The 22,908-nt window shown below is 38.4% G+C and overlaps 1 protein-coding gene and 1 long non-coding RNA gene across 2 annotated transcripts; one reads left to right on the forward strand and one right to left on the reverse strand.

The window, feature by feature from the left end:
* The first annotated feature begins 2,499 nt into the window (after positions 1–2,499).
* Positions 2,500–6,685, forward strand: LOC127018421 (uncharacterized). Its single transcript, XR_007766740.1, has 3 exons — positions 2,500–2,546; positions 2,739–2,930; positions 5,849–6,685. It is a non-coding gene; the product is annotated as an uncharacterized LOC127018421 (long non-coding RNA).
* Positions 2,512–8,074, reverse strand: MSTN (myostatin). The gene is made up of 3 exons (XM_050900028.1): positions 7,702–8,074; positions 5,300–5,673; positions 2,512–2,892 (listed from the first exon to the last, which is right to left on the reverse strand). The coding sequence occupies exons 1-3, from the start codon at positions 8,072–8,074 to the stop codon at positions 2,512–2,514; spliced, it is 1,128 nt and encodes a 375-aa protein (XP_050755985.1).
* Positions 8,075–22,908: the final 14,834 nt, after the last annotated feature.

Here is a 22,908-nt window from a genome sequence, read left to right on the forward strand (position 1 = left end):
GAGTACAGTTATTACTAGGGAGCCAGTGGTGTCACTTATATGGGGGTAACTGAATTTGCATTAGCTTTAGTTTAGCTGTCATGAGTAAAAACAATCATGCAGGTGTTGTATCAGGACTTCTGTGCAGACTGGGAATATACGCTGTTTGCTCTCCGCTCCAAAATCCATGCTGCCACATCCCTGTGGCTGTTGCTGTATGAACTGACCCAATTAAAGCTAGTGAAGGTCTAACTACCTGGTATACAATGGAAGTTCATTTGAAGTCTCTGAACAGTTTATGATGCTTTTGGTATGCCTCGTGCAGAGAGATACTATTGATAGTTCAAATGAGCAGGGGCTATCTGGTGCCTGAATGTCACGAGTGAAAAGTCAAAGGGCAAAATGTTGGTCTCCTTAAAGCCAGCAGAAGTTTTGCTGTTAAATTCAACAAACCTAGGATTTCTCCCTTAATTCTGTAAGCTTAGTTTCTGGAGAAGAAGGAATTGCGTTGTGCTTTTACTTCTTGCGGCTTCACCAAGACTCCGTATTCTAAGCGTTTTTAAATTATCTTTTATTTGCTCTGATTGTGTTTTGTGGGAAACTAAATTGAAAGTGTATTTAAGGGCCCCAGAGACCTGCTCTGATGAACTCCATCAGGAGGAGCTGAACATCTGCTTGATGCTCGGACACAGCTTTAGTAGAACTCCTAATCGTTCAAAAGAAATTGTAGAAAATCTGTTTGCTTTTAAGTTTCAAACCTCATCGCTCAAACTTTAAATTTTAATGTCTTTACATACAAATAAAAAAAAGTAGAAAACTCAATACAAAATATTTACCACCTAGGCAGAAAATGTATAGAAGGGGAAGGGAAAGAAAATCAAGCATTTTTTGCAATGTTAGAGTGGTTTTACACAAAGGAAACTGAATTCTGGAATATAACAAAAATGTATATCATACTAACATGATGATGATTTAACAGTGATTGTGTTGTCTTAACAAACACCTGTTTTATCAGTTGTATTTCACATGTGAAATGAAATGGACTTTATAGTAAATAGACTTTTTAAAATTTCAATTAACCATTTTTTATCTTAAGGAAGATGTACAGAATTTGTGTGGAAATCTGTGTACTATGTTTACTCAAATAAAGATAATACTTTGCTGCAAATTTTTAAATATAATAAAATGCATTTAATAGCAATCTTTTGTGGTATTATCATTATTTATGGACATAACATTTGAAGTATGGAAATTCGGTTGTGGATCAACATGACCATAAAAACAGTAACCCAAAGAACCTTATAAACATGTCAACACCCATCATTTATCACAGATGGCTCATACCAATGTAAAAAACATATAAAATGTAGTATAATTCTCAACATATGGTTTACTTTGTTGCATTGTTCCTACATATTATTTGTGTTAAAATCGAGGAAATTATATTATGAAGAGAATATTGGTTTTTGTTTATTTAACTAAAGTACAGGTTAAAGTCATTCTTTTCTTGCGATGAACATATACCAACAGTGATTAAAAAATAAACATTTATTTACAAAATATTGATGCATACATATTACACAAGTCAGTTATATCAAAGTGGTTTTTTAAACAATATCTGTAGCAACCAACTATTTGCATTGGTTTATCATAGTGCAAACGGTAATGTTGCAAAGGCAGGTTATAATGTGGGATTACGATTTGAATGTTAGACTTCTCTGCTGCCTTTTGTCTTACTACATCTAGAAAACTATTCCCTTTCATTTAAAAAATATCTATTTCTTGCGAATGTTGAATAGTGTACCTGAGGATAGGGCAAATTCATTATTAGCCTAAATTCTTTCACTTAGATAACTATCTTTCTGTTTACTCAGCCTGCTTACGTAGCACCATTGCCATTGATTACTAACAGACTAATGAGAAAAAGGAATGGAAACACGCTAAATACACTATGCCATCCCTAATTTCAGGATTTGTCCATTTATGTGGAATTTCATCTGATACATTTCACAATTCTGCACTATATATTCAAGTGTTTAAGGATGATTCTGGTGGTATTGTGTGGTGGTGTATATGTTAACCAGTATATATTTTCCTGTAAATACAATATTAAGTGAAGCTGTGAAGAAATGGACTTAAAAGTCCGCTTCTTCCGTCCTCAGATGAGAAGGAGCTTGCTTTTGATTACCAACGTGTATTGAAACCTGCATATAAATTTGCGTCTGAATGACTGAATATTGATTCCCTTGCAATGTAAGAACTTCATGTGTTAAATCCCGTGGTTTTGATTGTAGCTTTTCTGTTTCACTGGCTCAAAGCCAGCCGTTAAGTAAGTATATCGTCCTTTAGTTCACGTTCTGTAGCTGCTGCTGCACTAAATCTGTACGATAGCCTATCATACAGCATACAGGATGTCGGCAATGCCTAGCGTACGTAACTTCACAGTTTCAAAGACTGGTGAGGGGGTATAACTTTTGTTTCTTTTTTTTGGTAGCTTCCACAATTCATGAAGCGGTGGATCTCACGACAATCTCATGAGCACCCGCAGCGATCTACAACCATGGCTGGTATCTTGCCATATATTATTTGTTCTTTCCCGTTGAAGTACAGCATGTTTATGGGGGACATCTTGGTGGGCGTGCAGCAAGGGCCTGCCGAACCTCTGGGGTTTGCTTGGTGTACAAGGTGAGTGTGCGGGTATTTTTGTAAAAATACAAATTCACATTCTCCGGAGCAATAATTGGCTTTGTATCTTTTAGGTGCGATAATCCAGTCCCATCCGAAAGCTTCAAAATCCACTGTCAGCGGGTAGCGACAACATCGGGATTCTGTCGAGTGTTCATCGCAGTCGAGGCCAAAATCTCTGCGGGACCGTTTCGGTGTGTCTGTAACTCTGACCTCTAAAAATGGGTTCTGGGAGGAGAGGAGAAGGAATCGGAAGCATTACTGAGGTAAGCTAAGTTACTAAGTTCTGTATTACTGAAATTAGTATTATAATAATGTAATAATAATTATTATTATACCTATAATATATAATATGATATAATATATAAAATATATAATATAATTATAATACTTAGTATTACTAAGTTCCGTAAAACCATGCAAATATATAATATTTCAGATACAAATGTATTGTATCGAGTCAATATTCTCAAATAATATTTGCAAATGTTTCTGAAGTTACACCCTTCAGAGAACTTTGTCCTCCTCCGAATCTCTGCTATGTTTGATGTCTGCTCAAGGATTATTCCTCTTTTTCATGCTGAGGACCAGCATTTCCTGAAATCACCATTATCTCAGTGCTAGCATCATTTCTGTTAACTGCTAAAAGAATGTTTCAGAAATTTTGAGGATGCTGGATTTTTACTTTTGCTATGGGGTTGGTTTGTTTGTTTTAAACCCCATAATAAAAGCTACTTTTTTTTCCATAGAACTCCAAAAACTCTTAAAGTGCAGGACCAACTGGTGTTGGTGTACTTTTTGTGACTCTTTCTGAAATTCCCTCCATTAAAATCCTATTCAGTTCAGGCTTTCTGGATATCAAGGAAGGCTTCTTGTCCAGACCAAGGAGGACAAAATTCGCTCTATAATTGCTGTTGTCCTTGAATGACCGCAATGGCAGTAGAAATGAGTGTTTCACCTGCTGGGACAGGTTACTTGTACTTCACAGCTTTCCCCTCTGCCGGAGGGCTGAATTGGCCATACTGAATTTGGAGGGGCAGCTAATATTTTGACTCCTGAGACAGCCCAGTGGCCAGTAATGTACTTTTGGCAGGCCTCCGAGCCACGTGACTCCCACCGAAGGTGTGTTTCCACAGTCATCGACTGAGAATAGAAAGAAATTGCAACCTTTACAATCATGAGTTTGAAAAAGTTCCCAAAGTTTCCTCCCTTCCACGCACTGATTTCAGCCCCGTGTGTCGGTTTGGCGCTGACCAGGCTGTCCCATGAAGGAAGCCGTTCCTTAGGAGTAAATAACAGCCCAGCTAACTTTGTTACGCGGGTTTGTCCCTTCGAAGATACCCGCCTTTACGGCCGCAAGTTGTCCCGCTGCTGGAGACGCTCCTTCCAAAGGTAAATGAAACGGGGAAGGGCTTGGTGAGAGGAGCATCCCCGTACCGGGAGCTGCTGGAGAGGAGCCGGAGGGCAGAGAAGAGAAATTTCCTCTCCCATTGTCAGCCGTGCGTCTAACCCTGCACTGCTGTTGAACCGGTTTATTTCTACAGATGATGATAACCGTGGGTTATCCCCATATGTGAAAACACAGTGTTGGGTTTTTGAATGGGTGGAGGTGGTGAGGACATTCCTTATCATGATATCCAGCTGGCCAGTTTCAAGTATGGGAGATCCACTTCTATAATGCATCTACAATTAAGATATCACAGCATTTTTCCTTTAAGTTCTTTTAACTGCATTATACTGCTATGAAGTTAAGTGTTACATAGCTACATAAACAGATTGATCTACTGCATAGCAGTAGAAGTAAAATAATATTCTTTATTCAAAAGGAGGGATTTCTTGGTTGTGATTGTTTCAGCTGTGGTAGGTTCAGGAATTTTTATAGGTTGTAGATGATTAGTGATTTGCAGAAACAAATAACAAGGAAAATGCTGTAGTTTAACTGGTACACTTCAGATTTAATTTGTTCATCTGTACTTACAGAAAGGAACCAGATTGTTATTTTATGCCCTTTCTCATCATTATGACCCATATATTGCATGAAGCAGAATTTCTCTGTTCAAACATTTCTAATAGGTGGAATGATGCACTCTATCGCGTACTGAAAGGTACACAACATTATGAAGAAGATCTGCTCTCACATTCATAAAGATAGGTAATTCTTGCTGTTGTTAATAGAAAATATATACATACAGAATAGGGAGAAACTCCCTCACAGTCTGAATGCAAAAAAGTTTCTCAGCACTATCGGAGGCAGTTTTCCTATCAATGAAATAATCCAGCGACCATACTTTTTAGCTTTACTGCTTATTAAACAGTATCTGCTCTCAAGTTTGAAAACAACGTTACTTTTGATAGTTCCATCCATCAGTAATTACCAAAACATTTTCCAGTTAATGCCTCTCAACATCTTACTGAAGTACTGCAATTTCTCTCAATTTTTCAAATAGAGAAATGGAGGCACAGGAATGTTATTAATTTTGACATGATCAGAGAGCAAAGAAAGAAAGAATTTGCTATACAGAACTCTTAACTTTCATTCCCTAAACAATGCTTCCATTTTTTCCTTAAAACACAACTTAAATGCTTCCCAATAAAATGCAAGATATTTAAATGGGATTTTTCTAAATAAACTTACCAATCCATCTTCACCTGGTCCTGGGAAAGTTACAGCAAGATCTTGTCCATTCTCATCGAAAGCTTTTATTTCGATGCCTAAATTGGATTCAGGCTGTTTGAGCCAATTTTGCAACACTGTCTTCACATCAATACTCTGCCAAATACCAGTGCCTGGGTTCATGTCAAGTTTCAAAGATCGAATTCCAGTATATCTTGTACCGTCTTTCATGGGTTTAATAAGTCTCAGGATCTGCACAAACACTGTTGTAGGTTTTTGGACTTGCCTCAAGTATATCCACAATTGTGCCTTTACTACTTTGTTATATTGTATTTTAGAGCTAAACTTAAAGAAGCAACATTTTGGTTTTCCCTCCATTTGTACAAGAAAATCAGCTATAAATGAATGGAAAGAACAGATTACTGAACAGGGAACAAAAAGAAATATGCATATATAAACCCCATTTATCTTTTTTCCAGACCGTGTAGGAAGTCTTACAATATGTTATAAATAGTATCAGTAACAAAGTGGTTTTAACTTAATTCATTTTCTGTGGTTTACGCTCTACAGCAAATGTAATGGATGCAGAGGTGTGCTCAGGCTGAAACTCGGAAATGATGGGTAATCACGAGAAATGCACACTGTGGAGGACTTCTGCGGTCCTTGGAGTGCTCAGGGCTCTGACCAGTGGTACCAGTGCTGTGGGCTGACCTGTACAGCTGCAAAATAGCCTCTTTCCCAGACAAAAACTCCTTGGGGAGAGAGCACAGCCTATTCCACTTGGCAGTGACTACTACCAACTCACTTCTGCTCGTCATCTCCTGAGGACCTTCATAAAGCATGCAGAATAGCAAGTCTGCATAAGCTGACTCAACATGTATGTGGTGACCCAGCTATTTCTAATTTACTAAATAGCCTTAGTGTGCTACACATCGTACAAACAGAGACAGCCATGGGCAAACTACATGAACGCATTCATTTCTTTTCGCAATGGAAAAACAAATTGTTAGAAGAGTATTAATCTAAGGATCATTTTGTTTTCATTTGAACAATATTATAGGAAAGTCACATGCAGTGCTGCGTTCCTCCTTCCTGTAGCCTACGATGCAGCTGTCATACCTAGTCATGGCAATATCTTTCCATGCCAGGATAAAATGGGTAATACTAATCTTAAATGGTGCAGGGCTTTGACATTCATAAATCTCACCACTTAAGATACCTGTCTCTTTAGTGCATTTAAAATAGTTCAAGGGCTTTTTATAAAAAGTAGGAAATGAACTCAGATCAATGAAGTACAATGACTTTTCTTCAGTCATTGTAACTATATAACAGTTTAATTAAAAATAGTTATAAAGCCTGGGACATAATAGGCTGGAATAAAACTGCTGGCAGACCTCAACTTTGTGATAAGGCTGCAGGAATATATTGCTATTAAGTACACATCTTATTAATTAATAAGTTAAAAAATTTTACAGATGAAGTTACTTTTTCATCGATGTGTACATTTTCAGCTGGCTAGAGCAGCTGATATATCATTCTAGTATGTGTATTGTAACAATATCTGTAACTGCTAACATGCCTTATATGTCCTGTCATCTTTTTCCTTTTTGACATCATATTCGTAAGTGTTATTTAAAAAAACAGCTGCCATAGCCAAATACTTTAGCTGATGAAGAACATAAGATACTATAGTATTAGCCGTGCAAAAGATACTTGATAGGAGCCGTAGCAGATGTTGAGCACTCAGAAGATAACTCAGAATCTGCTCATTCAGTAAATGCCTTCATTCTTCCTTGGCACGACTACTGGAGCTGATTGCTATAGCATGGACATTTTAACATTTAAATCTGTTACACACATATTTGCTTTAAATATATAGTTTTAACTCAGAGGTGGGTGGTGCTAGTTTATGGGATCAGCGAAGAAGCAAGAATTTAACTCTATGCTTGCACTTGCAATAACATGTTGCAGTTAGGTAGGTCTAGTGCTCTAAGCTGTATTTCTGCTGATTTCTATTGCTCCTAAAAATACTGGCCAGTGCAACGTCCCTCAGAAAAATATAGTTATCTCGTTATCTGCACTTGTACTTTATATTTGTGATAGGAAATGCCCTGAGTACTGCAGATAATGAAGTCAACTTAACTGCAGATCTCCCTTCGCTTTCTAAGGCAATGGGCAAATCCTAAGTGCTACAGGGCATACAAGTCATAAGGAGCCGAAAACCAAACAGTAAAACAAAGGATTGCAACACGGCCATCTGAACCTGGCTCAAATTCTTTAGAAATAACGCTCTCCTCCCTCCCTCTAGCAGACTTCAGCCAGCAGCCTGTTGGGAGAGCCCGAGGAGGAGTTGCGTGGCTCTACAGCAGGGAGACAACTCTCTCGGAGGAGCGGTGGGAGGCAAAAGCAGCAGGGTTACTTACACTCCGTAGGCATTGTGATAATCGTTTCGGTGGTGGCATGATAGTCATCGTCTTCCAAAGAGCCATCGCTACTGTCGTCTCTCTGGACGTCGTACTGATCAATCAGTTCCTGTAGTGGAGGAGCTTTGGGTAAAAGTTGTTTAATAACATCCCTGCTAATGTTAGGAGCTTGTTCCAGACGCAGTTTGCTGAGGATTTGAATTTTTATGGCTTCTATTCTGGAAGATTTTGTATTCTGTCTCCACGTACAAGCATTGCACAGTCCATCTTTTTCGGCGTTCTCTGCGGGCTGACTACTGTCATCAAGAGCCACCGGATCAACTGAAATCAGCATGAACAGGTAAATATAAACATAGATCACTAGCTTTTGCATGATCTCACATTCAGTGCAGCGCTTTTCCCTTTTATTTTTTTTTCCCTCCCCCCTTCCCTTTCAGTACTAAACAGATCCGTGAAAGCAAATGCAATCTGAGAGACAGCTTGCCACACTGGTGTACCTTATATATTCCAAGGGGGCTTTTTATACTCCAACTTTGATTAGGCTCATGTCGTCAAACTCGACGATTGGTTGCTGTCCCAACAATGAATCTGGCTGTCAGAGGGTAAAGCCCTGTCGATCACAAGTCACTAGACAGCGTTTAGTTACAGCCAAGGGTGAACTGATTTATCTGGGTGCTTCGTAGAGGATATGTCTTCGCATACTGAAAGGATATATTTCCAAGCATTGTGGGCAGCAGTACTGAAAGACAGCACTGTCATTCTTAAATATATACCAACCGTGTACTTGTACTATGAATCAAGACAGACCTCTCTCTAAACTTGCTTTAGGCTTCTACCAGTTTTTTTGACTTGAGAGTTTGTGCTATTTAAAAGAAAATCCCAGGGGATTACTGTTAGCAGGCAGGGAAAACACACTTTACAAATGCATTGCAAACAGTGCTAACTTATGTTGTTCAATAACTAAAATATATTGAGCAGTTCATATTTCAGAAAACCTAAATTAGGTTTAGATAGATTAGATTTATTTAGAAATAAAGATTTTGTGCATATATGACTCTATGTAAATGCATATCTTATCTGTTTGTCCCTTTAGTATATATCAAAATCAGCAGAACAAATCCTTTATTGAATTAACAGTCAGTTATGAAAAATGAGTCTGTCCCCTCTTCATACTATCACTAGGTCAGCAGAATCTTGGGCAGTAAATTAAATATTGAGAGATCTTTAGTAGCAAATGTATTTTTAAGGAATATCTTTAGCTACTCACTCTAATATTATACAGAAATAATAAAGCTTGCTTTTTCCATTAGTAGTGAAAGTATTAAAACATTTAAATCTCTACTGTGAGTATATCTTCTTTTTCTATGTCATCTTTTATTTCTGTTCAAAATGTCTCTGTATTATGCCAATTTAAGTGATACCTTTCTGTGCTTTCTTTCGCTTTCTGATCAAATATTTGTAAGTTCTCTATATACATTACAGTTTTAATAGGCTTTCTGCATAAGAGAGATACATCTAGATGTGATTTTATACTTACAGGCTATGGCTTATAAAAATCTTACAGCAATGTAGTTCACATTTGATGTGCTGTTAGCCAGAACTATGGAATTCACGCTTAGCTGGGGAAGTGTGGGGGCTGGGGGGTTACTGTTCAGCATAGGCTGTATATTACAGCAAGCAGAAATCCTGGAATTTGTATATGTTGTGTATATTTTTATATTTGGAATCTGTATATTAGAGCAAACAGAAATCCTGGAATTTCATGCAATATGCCAAAGTTTGCCTACCTAAGTTAGGACTGAATTGTCAGTTTCTCACTGAGTTTCTCTTCTTTTTCCATTCTGAGTACACCTAAAAATGTGGCAAACGGGGTTTTTTTGCATATGTTCATGTAGGAAAAATGTCGGTATATAGAAAGATGTGGGACAGAACTTGCAAAGAGCTTTTTTTCTGCCTGGTCATTCATATTATTTTGTATCACCTCTCCAGGGCATGCAAATTCACTGCATAGCACAGAACTGAGCCTAATATTCAGCTCATGACCAGTGACGTAAATCATGAGTATTCAATTGAAATTGATTGTCCTACCCTGGTGTAAAGTTGATGCAAGTGATAGATGTATCACGCTCACACATTCCAGGCCTATGGCTTTAGGGTCAGACCCTGATATTCTGATTTCAGCCAAAATCCATGTTTCAGGCAAGCAGCTTGACTTCTTAGCTCCTGAGCATTTGCTTTTTACACAAGATACCAGTGCAGCTACTCTCAACATGTGGTAACATAAATGGTCTTGTGGTTCACTGGAACTAGAAGTCAGGATAGATCTGAGTTTGCAGTGGAGACTGCCTGCCATGCCTATAACATATTTTAAACAGACTGTTAGTGCATTTCAAGTGCTGGAAATGCATTTTTATGGAAGACGCATAGGATGATTCACAGTAAGAATCTTTTTGAAAAGCACTGACCCTGTTGGTGAATTTTGGGGGGGTTAGGCTGGGGTTGGTTTGTTTGTTTGTTTATTATTATGACAAAGAACATCATAATAAAACTATTTTTTATTATTTTTTTATTTTAAACCGGAATGATGTAACCAGTTGGGTATAAAAAGGAATCTACCCCCAAGTGGAAACCTTGACAGGTACCAGGTTTCACACCAGAAACAGTTTTAAAGAGAACAATGATCCATCGATAAACAGGTGGAAATAACGATGCAGTCATTAATATCAGAGTAATTAAATGCTCCGGCAGATCGTGGCTGTAAGCCACTTGTGTTGAAGAGGGGACAAGAGAATGCTCAGCAAAGCGATGCCTCCAGCACCGTGACTCCTCTTTGAATGCACTCTGCAGCAGCTTGCCCGGTGCTCAGCAGCCACACTGGTACCTGGCCTGCTCCTTCTCCTTCAAGGTCTTCCCACTCTGACTGTGGCTTGCCATGAGCATGCAGATCTTCAGTTTATTTTTTCCAGTCTTCTACAACGATTCCATTGATCTGCAAAAAAGGGCCCCTTTAGCATTTCTTTATGACTGCAGGACCAAAGTCCTCTCTTGTGTGCCTGAAACCCCAGCGAGCTCTGAGCAAGAGCTGAGCTTGATCTCAGCCACCAAGGTGACACGTGGTGGCAAACAGATCCCACTCAGCACCATGCCTCTGCTCGCTATTTGGAAGTAGGAGGCAGCAATAGCAGCTAGAGTGGTGGCATAGGGACTACCGACCAAGGAGGACAAAACTGCCCCAGAATTCACCAGCAGCTGCATAACCAAGAGCAATATTTTTCCAATATTTCCCTCGTAAAATGCATTTTATATCCACTACTCTGAAAAACTCTAGGCTGTTAGTAGAATACCTTTCTCTTCATCTTTTGTTGTTGCCATCTGTTTCTTTTCTATGAGACTGCAAGAATTTGGAAGAGAGCTTAAACAGTTGCACTTGATCAGGAGCTATTGAAGTATCTAATTTCTTTAATAATAATACAATATGCAAATTGTTTTTCTTTCTGATTTTCATTGTAGTGGTTTTGGAAAGTGATGACTACAGAAGTAGGTGACAGAGGTGAGAAAAGTAAGTGATAAAGTGACCAGGTAAAAGTTGTTCCAAAAATTTATTTGGCAAAAAATAATTAAAAAAAACCCCCAAAGCCCCAACACATTACCACCAGTAAAACCAAAGAAGGGTTAAAAATGAAATGCACATCTTACTGAACTTTATGGTATTTTAATACTATCTTTGGGATTTGTGTCATTCTACCCGCCCTGCCTGCCAACAGTGAATAGTATTCCCAATCCTAACTATTCAAAGATCATGGCTCAGGCCCCCAAAGTCAAGCAATGTAAGAATGTGTTCCTTTCTGAAGGAAAAAGGCACACATCTGTCTACCTGTCAGCTTCTCCTCTCCTTTCCCCCTTCCACCAGGAGCTTTTGTACTCGTTGGAAAACCTAAAAAAAAGAAGGAAACCCCCCCCAAAACTACCCCCAACAAATCTGATGAATATAGAGGTTTCAAAGACGCTGTGTTACTGCGAGTTTTATGGAAAAACAGTGACTGCGTAGAGGTAAAGGAGATTACTAATGCCCTCCCTGAGGAGAAGGCAAGTGGAGCCCAACCATTACCCATCCTTTTTGGCAGGCTTTAATTAGCCAATCAGCTTGTGCTTCTCCGCCGTTAGTCAGCATGCTGATAGCTCTGGACCATCTACAGTGTGTCATCCCTTGCCAGGCCAGCAACCCACTAAAAATAGATAGGGAGCAGGATGGGATTTGAGCTTGTTTTGGAGGTGGACCAAGTGGACATGGAAGGGAACCAGGACGTTTCTGAGAAAAGGGAGAGTTGCAGGGGTATGAAGGAGCTGCTCTCATGGCAGGGAAGGAGAGTGACATGGGTTATAACCCTGCCAGAAATCGGACGACTTCATCCTGTTGTAGGCTAGATTTCCAAACACTTCCTTACAGCCTGCAGGACCAGAAATTCACTCTTCATTTTTCTGTTAAGTTAAATGAGATAGTTCCCATAACTGATTCACCTCGGAAGGTAGAACTTGAAGAAAAAATCAGGTGGTGTGAAATGCACTGTAAATCTGTGATTGCTGTTTACATAGATGTCAAGTCCTACCTCTGAACCAGCTGGCTTCTCTCCCTAGTTTGTCTTATAAGGAGGATAAAACATTCCTCCTGAGCCACTGAGGAAGATACTCTTTGAGTCACCTTTTCTCTCACTTTTGGCAGCACAAAGCCTAATTTCTAGAATAGCATATTGAAACGGATAGAAAATTCCATTTTAAGTATTTTTGGACCAGATTCATCTCTCACTTAGCTGCAATAAGCTGGGAATAATGTTTGTGAAGTAATTTTGGTTGGAACAGTTAAATTTGAATAGAAAAATTCAGACATATAGTTAAATACAATGGACTTAGGGTGTTTTAAATGCTTAACTATGAGCCCAGCTGTCTTAACTGACCACGTGCTTGCTCTTAGCCACCTGAATTGCAAGATAAATGCATTACTTTGAACCTCAAAGCAGATATAAGGTCATGTCTATAAAACACCTAGAAAGAAATCCTGCAATAACAAAAAGCCTATGAAAACATCATCCCAATCACATTATGTAAACTAAAGCTGCAGCTACTGCAAGGCAGAAGTAACCACTTTTAAAATGAAACTTATTACCATGAACTAAAATATGAAAGCTGTAACTAGTATGAATTCTTGCTCTGTAACAAATGCCCCAAAACATTTTGTCCTCTGCTATACCTTTTTTTTTTTTTTCCTACAAAAGTAGTCATATATAACCTTCCAAACATTGTGCTGTATCAGCTACTGGAAGTCAACTTTATTTCTTTATTTTGATGGTATGGACATTTAATTCCTTCAACTTACCAGAAAAGAAATAAGTTGTTCTTGTTTTCACCAGTTTTGAGTTCCAGGTATCAGAGAGCACATTTCACACAGGAGAAGAGCACGCACGGTGCAAGGTACGGATGCCCTGGTACACTGGCATCTGGGTGGGGTATGCTGCAACTCCTTCTCAACCCCTGCTGTCAGGTTCTTCTCCCAGGAAAACCACGAAGTTCAGGGATTTGGGATTTTGAGTGGTCTCCCCCAAGGAGGGTCTCTGTCCGCAGTCTGAGTGCCAGGACAAAACGTCATTCTGTCTGGTGGATGATTTCCTCGGCTCAGGAGCTACGGGAGACAGTAGTGAGTCCTACCTGCTAAGGAGTTTCTCACAAGCCATGGTATGTAACGTGCAATGGATAAAATGGGGGAAACAGGTAAAACTGGTAGCAAACGGGTGCTGTGGCCGTTTCGGCCCGTGATGCACCTCTCAGCTTGCCCAAGAGATGCTGCTGAATGTAGGCTTCAGGGAAGTCGTACGGGGTCCCCTTCAGCTTCTGGCTTACTCTTGCCCTTCTGGCCATCTCCTTCCCGCCTGCAGCTTTTGTGTTGCCGTGCATAACTGTATGTGCGGAATGGGCCAAAAATGCCCCGTCGCTTTTTTCTCTCCTACGTATTCCAGTACATGTTGCTCCAGAACCAACCAGATACACTAATGGAAACGAACTTTAGAAACAGACAGGGAAATATATTCCCATTAGGCTCATTAAAAAACATTTAAGGAAGGACGCAATTATAATGAAAGCTGCCAGTTTTTCTGAGTTCTTTTGTATTCAGGATTTTATTCTGCAGCCTTCGCTATGGTGTCTATATATCTTATAATAAATCTTATAAAAAAGCCCTGTTAAATACCTGTTTAATTCTAAGGGATCTACCCTTGTTACAGGATGCTATCTTTTCTTTAGAGTTGTAGCTTTTATACTTTTACCCAGAATTCCTGACATTCATCCTGACATTCATCTTCAATGTCTTTTAAAATAGCTGCATCGGCCGCTGCATTGCTAATGGGAAACCTTGAATTCCTCTAAGGAGCTGTTACCGTACTTGGAGAGGTTTCACTTCTGCATTTGAACAAAGTGCTTGAAATACCAAAATACTTCGTCTTGGTATTACTAGCTACAAGAATGCTTGTATTTTCTCTAAGGCACAACTCTTTGAAAGGGAATTTCGGACCCGGAGGTCAGTGATTTGGTATAAGTGGCCTGTCCTCTGCTGGGTTCTTCGGGAACGGCATCCGCTGGGAAATGAGGGCCACAGCTCAGAAGAGTCTTTTTCTTTTTCCTCCTTATTTCCGCCCACCACCACCACCTTTTTTTTTTTTTTTTTCAAATACGTGATGGGTTAAAAGCTAACAGATATTCTTGACAAAACCAGAAAAATGCAGTTTTGCAAAATGCAGTGAATTTGACTCTGCTTAATCTTGCCCAGTGCCATAATAGACTGAATTAATTAACTTTTTTGATCAGAAGATAGCTATATGTGGGATAGATTTGGCTCCTCATCTCAAACTGTCCCTTTCCTGCCCTCCCTATGGCCTGTGTGCCTCCTTTGCTCTGGCCCCACTCCGTGGTTTTGCCTCTACTGAATATAGATACAGGCTGAATGGGAACAACCTGTAACACCTGGTACCCGCTTGTCTACAAGCGATAAGTAAAATCACAGCAATATCATTATATTGCTGGGCAATATATATGCCCATATATACATGGGCATAAGAATAGCTTGGTTTTCCTCTTCTGATTTTTGTAAGCGAGGAGCTGGCTTTGAAGTAAAGTCTTCTAAAACTCTTAGCATTTGGGACAGTGAATTCATAAATACATTGAATTCTAATGGTTAAAATAAAACCAGTTTTCTGGGATTGCAAGCCTGGCACATCGTTCCAGCAGTGTGCATCTGCAGTGGCAACATATTTGCTGAACTCCTTTTAAGGTGGGACATAATCAGTCACACTGTAATACTTCTGATAATAATATAGTGTAATAATCTCACAAAGAAACAGATATTCAAAATGTACAGCAGTGTCCTCTCCTGGTTGCTGCCATATCTACCGGGATTAGCCAACTGTACTAACACTATGCATTGATTTCTGCTTGCACTGCAAAGGTGTTAATCTTTAGGTTTTTATATATAGTGTTTAGATCCATGTTTAAGTGTTATAAACACAAATATTTCAAAAGTCAAAACAGCTCCCAAAGTTGTAAGACATTTCTTGTAAATACTGTAAATATTGTCTACTCCGTATAAGCGTAAGAATTTTTAGTTGCACTAAATTATTTAGACATTTTTTAGGAATCTACTTTAAACCTGAAACAAAAAGGAAGATTATCTTTCAGACTGAGAGCGGCGGATTGTTTAAAATACATACCAGGAGAAAGGGAGGCAATGAGAAACGTAACAACATGATTTTGCCCATGAAACTTCTTTCAAAAATGTTTGGTAATGAAAACACAGTAAAGAGCAGTGATATCAACTTTTTCCTTTACAAGATGCTAGTTTATACCTCATAGCAACACAGGACTGACAGAGGGGGCAATGATTTTTCCCGCTTACAAAGCTCATTTAGGAATGCATGGATCACAATTCTTGCCCAAAAGTGCGCACTTGAGTTGATCTCCTGTCATTGCTCCAAGCAAGCAGAAAGAATAAGATGAAATTATGGTACAGCTTCTCCTTTCCTTTCTGCCACATGCTGATCTATGGTCAGTTTTAGACAGGATAATTTGAGGCAAGAGCCCCTATGATTGAATGAAAAGCAGTGGTAATGTTCTCAAAGAAATCAAAGAACAACATTCAGATCCGCAGTCATCCAAGAAGGCCTTTGAATCTGGCGTATTCGTCAGTAAAGGAGCTGTTTAATTGACAACTTAAAGCTAGGTTACTTGATTTAACCCTGGTGTTAAAAATGCTGGTAATCTAAATTTTCAAAAACCCCATAGAAAAAAAAAAAAGAAACATCTAATTTTTCATGATGAAATATAACATATTAAAGCTTTCAAAGTCATTTAATAACAGAAGTGTATAATGGCAAAAAGCAGGCACAAAAGGCTGTAGCTTCTGATGAAGCTGCTTCTATTAAAGTAAGATGCCAAAGAATCAGGTGGTATCTGTGAAAAACCCTGTACAAAATAATGCAGAGACAGGAAATCATATAAGCTGCTTTAGGGTTTTAGAAGACAAAGAGCAGATCAGAGACTGAGTAAAACTTCTTGATGATTTTGATTCTCATTTGGAGAAGAAGAACATAAATGATAAGTTTTGTAATAAATGAGGTACCTTTGGAGGATTTTCACATAACTAGTGCGACTGTTCCAAGGTGTTGGGGCATCCAAGGGAAGAAGAAACACAGCTTTTACTCCCTCTCCTTTTTTAATATCTTTCCTTATTTGTTGTTTGCTCCCTGTCGATGTAGTAAAGATGTGTCACATTTATGAGCTCCATTATGAAGCATCACGTAAGAGCATCAGCTGAAGGAAAGCTGCCTATACTGGCTAAAGCATTAGCTTTACTGCCCTTTGCTCTTGGGAATTGTCTCTGGCTCCTTTAGCACACACTTCCAATTCCTGACAATTTAAAGGCTGATGCTTTAAAAATTTACAAGTTTGCTTTTGTTTTGTTTTGTTTTGTTTTGTTTTGTTTTTTCTTGGGACTCACAAGCTTTTCTCTCCCATCAGCCTGTTAATTGGCAGCATCAGCCAACTGGTTGATGAGAAACAAGGATAAACCACAAAGGAATTGACTGTTTGGGGTTTTTTTACCTTCAGCAACAGACTTTGAAACCCCCTCTATCATTCTGCAGACATATAAACCCACTTAGGAATTAACTCTTCATAGTCTTGTAGCAAAGAGTCTGACTATCACTGTATTAATGGATATATGCCCTACACTCATGGAAATGATGTAGACTTCATATTCTTTATTGACTATGCAAATAATTGAAAGGATGCTTGCAAAACATAATCCATATAATAGATCTGAAATATTACAGTGGATGTTGCTTCAGAGTTTAGTTTTAAGGCGAACTAGCATAATGCTAGCTGGAATAGGCGTACTCCTATTAATGAAGGCTAGAGAATGGCTTTTAGTGAGTAGATCTGGAAGAGTTAATAGAAAAAAATATTCCTAGGATACCCAGATTAATAGATACAGAGTTATTTGTATGCTACGGACTTTGTGATAACTACACAAAGCTTGTTTCATGTCAAGTGAACTTTGTACCAGGACATTTTGAGTACGCAAATCTGAGGAACTTCAAGCAGTAGTTCATGACTGTTTCTGAAGTTTTAACAAGTAAGGAAAAAAGTGTCTTGCTGCATACAAAAACCAAGCTTATGATCAATTAAAAATATGATAGTTTGACCAAACCTTTAAGGCTTTCTAGCGCATATTGATTAAAAGAGATGGATGGTACAATTAGGAATGCAATGCAAAATGGAAATAAAATTGACTATATCAAATTACTTTGTTATACTTTCTACAAATTATGAAAGTAGCTCAACATTAAGCATTTTGTCATTTTGTCCAAAGCCTCTAGAACAAAGGAAAATGAATTAATAACTATTGAATTTTGCAGTTGGCTGCTTTGCTAATTCTAAAGTTTGATTAATGTATCTAATGATTTATATCAATAACTCTGAGAAAGCAGTGTGGTAAATTTTAATATCCCGGTAATAACTTGGTAGAGAGAAATTGCTTCACTAGATTCTAAACTGTGTTAAAAATACTATGTTTGTATATATGTAGTTATAGGGGTTGTGTGTGTACATATATATATAAAAACAGGTTTTAATTAGACATTCAACCAGAAGAGCAGGTTCTCTGCTCAAAAGCTTGCTCATTGTTACTTACTACACTGGTTGGCTGAGTAAAAGAGATTGCCTTTCTGTATAGCCCTTCCCTTACGTCAGTCAATCAATCAGGCATTAGCTAGGAGGACCATAATGTCACTAAATACTTTCCAGAATTGTGCTACATGATGAATGGCATACATTTCTTATAAGAAAGAAGGTCTATCAAAATAATAAGAAGGAATTACTTATTTCAGCATGTATTTGGAATTGTATGAAATGTATATTTGTTGTTCATGTAGGAAGAATGTTGTACTTAGGAATGCTAATTATTTAGTGACAGGCACATCTTCTTGCACTTTGGGCTAAGATTTGGTATCAGCTGATATCAATATAAATTAATAATCTAATCTATTAATCATAAATCAAATTAACAGCTCATTATCTGAGCATTACTATATAGGGTTAAATTTAGTTTTCTCTTTCAGCCATTCGGCACTACTAAAATGTAATAAAAAGAGGAAAGCTGATAGCCAGTTTTGTAGCCTCTACTGTGAGTAATATTGAACATACAAACAAGCATATTAGAATGGAAAGGATGTTATTTTTGCGTTATGATGCGCTGCGTTTCAAGAAGCTCTTTGAATGGCCTCAAGCTGTGTTAGCCCGGACTGAAACAGGACAATGCAGCAAGTACAAACTCATAGGAGCTCTTTAGAATACCAGCAACCACCACTGCATAACACAGAATTTAATTTTTATTTTCTAGAGAGAATCTAATCAAAAAGTGTTTTTCAGTATAGCGGTGTCATCCGCGGTTTGTAGATAGCAAAAGTCACCATTGTCAGCAATTTCTCCATACAGCTAGGTATGATGTGTGTCCTTTTCAGTTAGATTATATAGGATAAGAGTCCTAAAATGCTCTGAATCTTTGCAACATTTACAGAGAGGGTATTGCTTCCTGAAAAGTAGCCATCTTTCTAAGCTGATGCGCTAGAGCCAGTCATTGGGGTAGAGTTGCTCTTTGAGAACCGGTATTAACATGCAGTTCCTGCAAGACGTCCATCATGCTTTATGAACCTCTTTCTTCTCAAAGGAGCGTGTTTGCCATGCACAGTATATAAATCACAGTGAACCTTCCCATATACCTTCTCTGTTAGGAAGGTAACGTCAAGGCATTGGTCCCTGGGACCAAAGCGTGACTGGATGGATGCTTGTGCTGGAATGAAGGGCAATAGCACGCTTACTAGAAACGTGCTGAAGGATCTCCTGACGCAAGAAGGAACGCCTGCTTTAGGGTCATAGTGGTCTGGCCAAACTTTTCCTGTTTCCATACAGAAAAAGAAAAATCCACTGATGGTACGGGGGTGTTTTTTCACTTCAGCTTTCTCACAGCGTGGTCTCTGTGGAGTTTTTCATTCAATATAAAAGTAGACAACACAAGAACACACAACACAAGCATTCCTAATCACAGGAATTTGTGGAGGGTGAGGAGAGACTGACAGGCAGTTTGCAGCTCCCTGGTTTCCAAAAGAATAGATACTAAGCATGGGAACGGCAGTTCCTCTTCTCCCAGCCATAGATTGTAGTAATGGTAACCAAATATTTCTCAATCTTCCAGCCATGGACTGAGCTTGAAGTGTGTTATTTAAGCTTTAGTTTGCGGGGAGGCCAGATTTCCCCTTGGGACAAGGTACATATCCGAGCTTTGCCTTGTGAGCAACTTTCCTCACCTTTTTTCTTCCCCAGAAGTACAAAGCAGGTACCAAAGGCAGAGGAAAGGTGAGGAGCTTGCCCAAATGCACTGATGCTGCCTCGTTTCAGCTGGTGTGAAGGTTGGTTTTGAGACACGGCTGAAGAACTGAATTGGTTTATCTTATCTACACTGGTTCATTTGCCTCCCACAGCAAAGTTGAAATATCCGTCACAGTTTGCATCCAGATACTTTGTTCACAAATTTCCATAGCAGCAGCAGCCATTATAAAATAGTGGGGGTTTGGTTTGGGGTTTTTCTGGAAAACCATTTTTGGCGTTCTACAAATGACCAGAGGAAGAGCAGGTGCTTCAATAGAGAACCACAATAAAACACAAATCTGGTTAATGAGTAGTAATCAATAAGAAAGCTAATGGGGCTCAGGACAATTCTTGTGAGTGTCAGAGGAGTCACACACCTCCAGAGCAGGTTTTGCATCCGTATGACAAAATCAGTCAGGACCCAAGAATTCAGGTTATTTTCATTCCAATTCAAACAAGCCTGGTAAGCTTTCTCTGCTTTTGTAAAGATATAATGCAAATATCTTTTAAATATCTCATCGTTGACTCTTAGGGCTATATTCTTGGATCTAATTCAGCCATTCAGCATCCTAAGCATTAACATTCAGTTAATTTGTATTTCTTTGTGCTTAATCTATTTACATGTGCTTAATAATAGCTAGTTCCTTAATATTTATGAGCATCTTTTTCATCACATTCACACGGCTATACCCACATCTTATACCCAGAGGTGTAAAGGGAAACATGGCTACAGGGAATGCAAACTGTGCTTCTTGAATCCCTGTTCACCTTCTTGTCTTTCCATTCTCTCCTCTGGTTTTCACCGATTTCTTTTGTTTTCCAGTGAAATTGTCATTAAGCTGCATGTTCTATGAAATATGTGCTTTTCTGTTTTCTGCTGTTTAATTAATAATCCACCAATTTTGGTTGAGGCTGTGAAATCAGAGATGACATGCATGTATTTAACATATAATCAGGTCCTTCAAGTCCACTGTAAAATTCCTTTACCAAAATGATGGGCACTAGGAAATTGTATAATCCTCAAGAAATCTCTGTAAGCCTGCAAAATAATCTGCCACCTCACAGCTCTCCACCTTGAGCTCTGCCAAGGATTGGCTTCAGCGTCAAAGCATGAGATCAAAAATCCTTTCCAAACTTTAAGGTGCGCGTTACAGTAAATCTAGGTGTTCTGAATCCGTTATAAGGGTAGCATCTCCTGCGGGCTGATTATGTATTAGGTAAAGAGATTTCTCTTTTTATCACTATGGAATTTCCTTCCTTTCCTTTCCATTATATGGTCTATTGTACTTTTTCGATGAGAAACAGAAAACAGCAATTTCTTATCTGCCTCCTCTGTTCCATGCATAACTTCAGATAATTTATCATGTTCTTTCTTTTCTATAGTAAATAGCTCCGCTTTTTCAATATTAGTGTTTCAGCCCTGTATCATTTTGTTTCCCTTCTCTAGGGTACTCCGTTAGGAGCTGTTTCTCTTAAGATGGAGTAATCAACAATATTCTGCAAATGTCTACAGTATTTCAAGCAAGGTAATATATTGTTTATACAGCTGTAGATAAACTATAGTTGTCTTATATTTACCCATTCTGCACACCAGTATTTGGAAGTTACAAAAAACACCTGCATGTTGAACAGAAGTTTTTAATTGAGCTATTCACAGTAGCATTCTCTTTAAATAATAACATTTTTTTTTAAAAGTATAATAAACATAAAACCCTGTCAGCTTTGCAAGTAATTCAGTTCTTCCTTCTGGCTGACTGCATATTCAGTAATCCCAACTGAACAGTTTGCTCTACGCGTCTGTCTGGCTGGAAGGCAGAATGAAAGTATTTTTCCCAAAGCGCTTCCAGTTTAGCTATAGTCAAACCTCATGAGAACTGCGCCTCTTAAAAGCAACACTAAATTGTTCCGCTTTGGGTGGTTCTGGCTACTTCCATGACATGGAAGTTTCTTGCATCTAAAAAGAAATGTGCGCAGGTTAAATTTTCCTAAAAAATGTATTATTAAGTTTTTAAAAATCATGTAATAGTTTTAAAATCTGCACTTGAGTTTACTGGGGTGATAATTACAATCCTAAATACTTTTACCAGTGACATCCCTCAAATGTAATTTAACAGTGAATAAGAACCCAAAATTTCTCAAAGGTGAGATTGTATCACATGGACTTTGATTTTCTATATGAGATCTTAAATCTACCTTTCCTTACAAGGTAAAAGAAAAAGCTAACGTTATTTTTACTACTACCCAGTGGTGTAGTATACACCCAGTGTGTATACACCACCACTTATGATATTGCCTGCTGCATAGCTCAGCGTTCAGGAGCTAAGCTAGAATAAATTTACTTTCCATCTGCTATATGCATGAGTGTAGGAGCAGCAGAAGTATATTTAAAGAAAAAGAGAAAAAAAAAAGTTTCAGAGCTTAAATAAACAGACTTTGTTCACTTGACTAACACTCAGTGACGGCTTTGAGAAGTGGCTGAGAATCTTCCCAAATGTCTTTTCATGACTGCTGTAGCGCTGAGGCTTTGGGGTCTTGATTTTGGGAATGAGGGTGGGGTACGGATACTATTGCAGTGCGATGCTCATCAATGTGCCTATGTAAACATTTCTAACACCATGAAATCCACTGGGCAGGGAAAAGCACAAAATCTTACTTCTAGTTTTCTGCTAGGGAGAGCAAAAAAGCTGTATCAATATCCAAAGAGATGCAAACATTTTTTGACAAAATTCTTTATTCATGCCTATAATACTATAACAGAGTCAAACGCAGAGATTTTATAGCATGAAGTGGCTTTCTTCTTTCAAAGGACGAAATAACAATACTAAATTTGAAGCATAATAAAGATTCAAAAAAGTCACAGTGCTGGTTGAAGAGACCAAATCTTGTGTGCAATTCCATTCTCTAACAAGCACATACACAAAGCCATGAGTCAATACTAATAAAACCTGGCAAAATATCACTAAAGACAAACCATTCCAAAGGCAGTGTTATCGAAATCCCTTGAAACTGAATTAAAAGATCATATGGGCTTCCAAAGGCTGTGTGAATCAAGCCCTAAGAGAAGTCAATTCTTGACTTTAAATTCCAGTAGTGGCCTTTGCCCTTTTGCATCAAGTAGGAGCTTCTTCCAAAAATAATTTCCTGAATGCAAATGAGCTGTTATAGCACTTATTACTTGGAGTATAATGTTTGAAGCAGAAGTGAACCTTAAATTAGTTGAAGAACACATATGAAACTTGCAAC

This window comes from Gymnogyps californianus, chromosome 7 (assembly GCF_018139145.2).
Source record: "Gymnogyps californianus isolate 813 chromosome 7, ASM1813914v2, whole genome shotgun sequence".
In the NCBI taxonomy this organism is placed as follows: domain Eukaryota; kingdom Metazoa; phylum Chordata; class Aves; order Accipitriformes; family Cathartidae; genus Gymnogyps; species Gymnogyps californianus.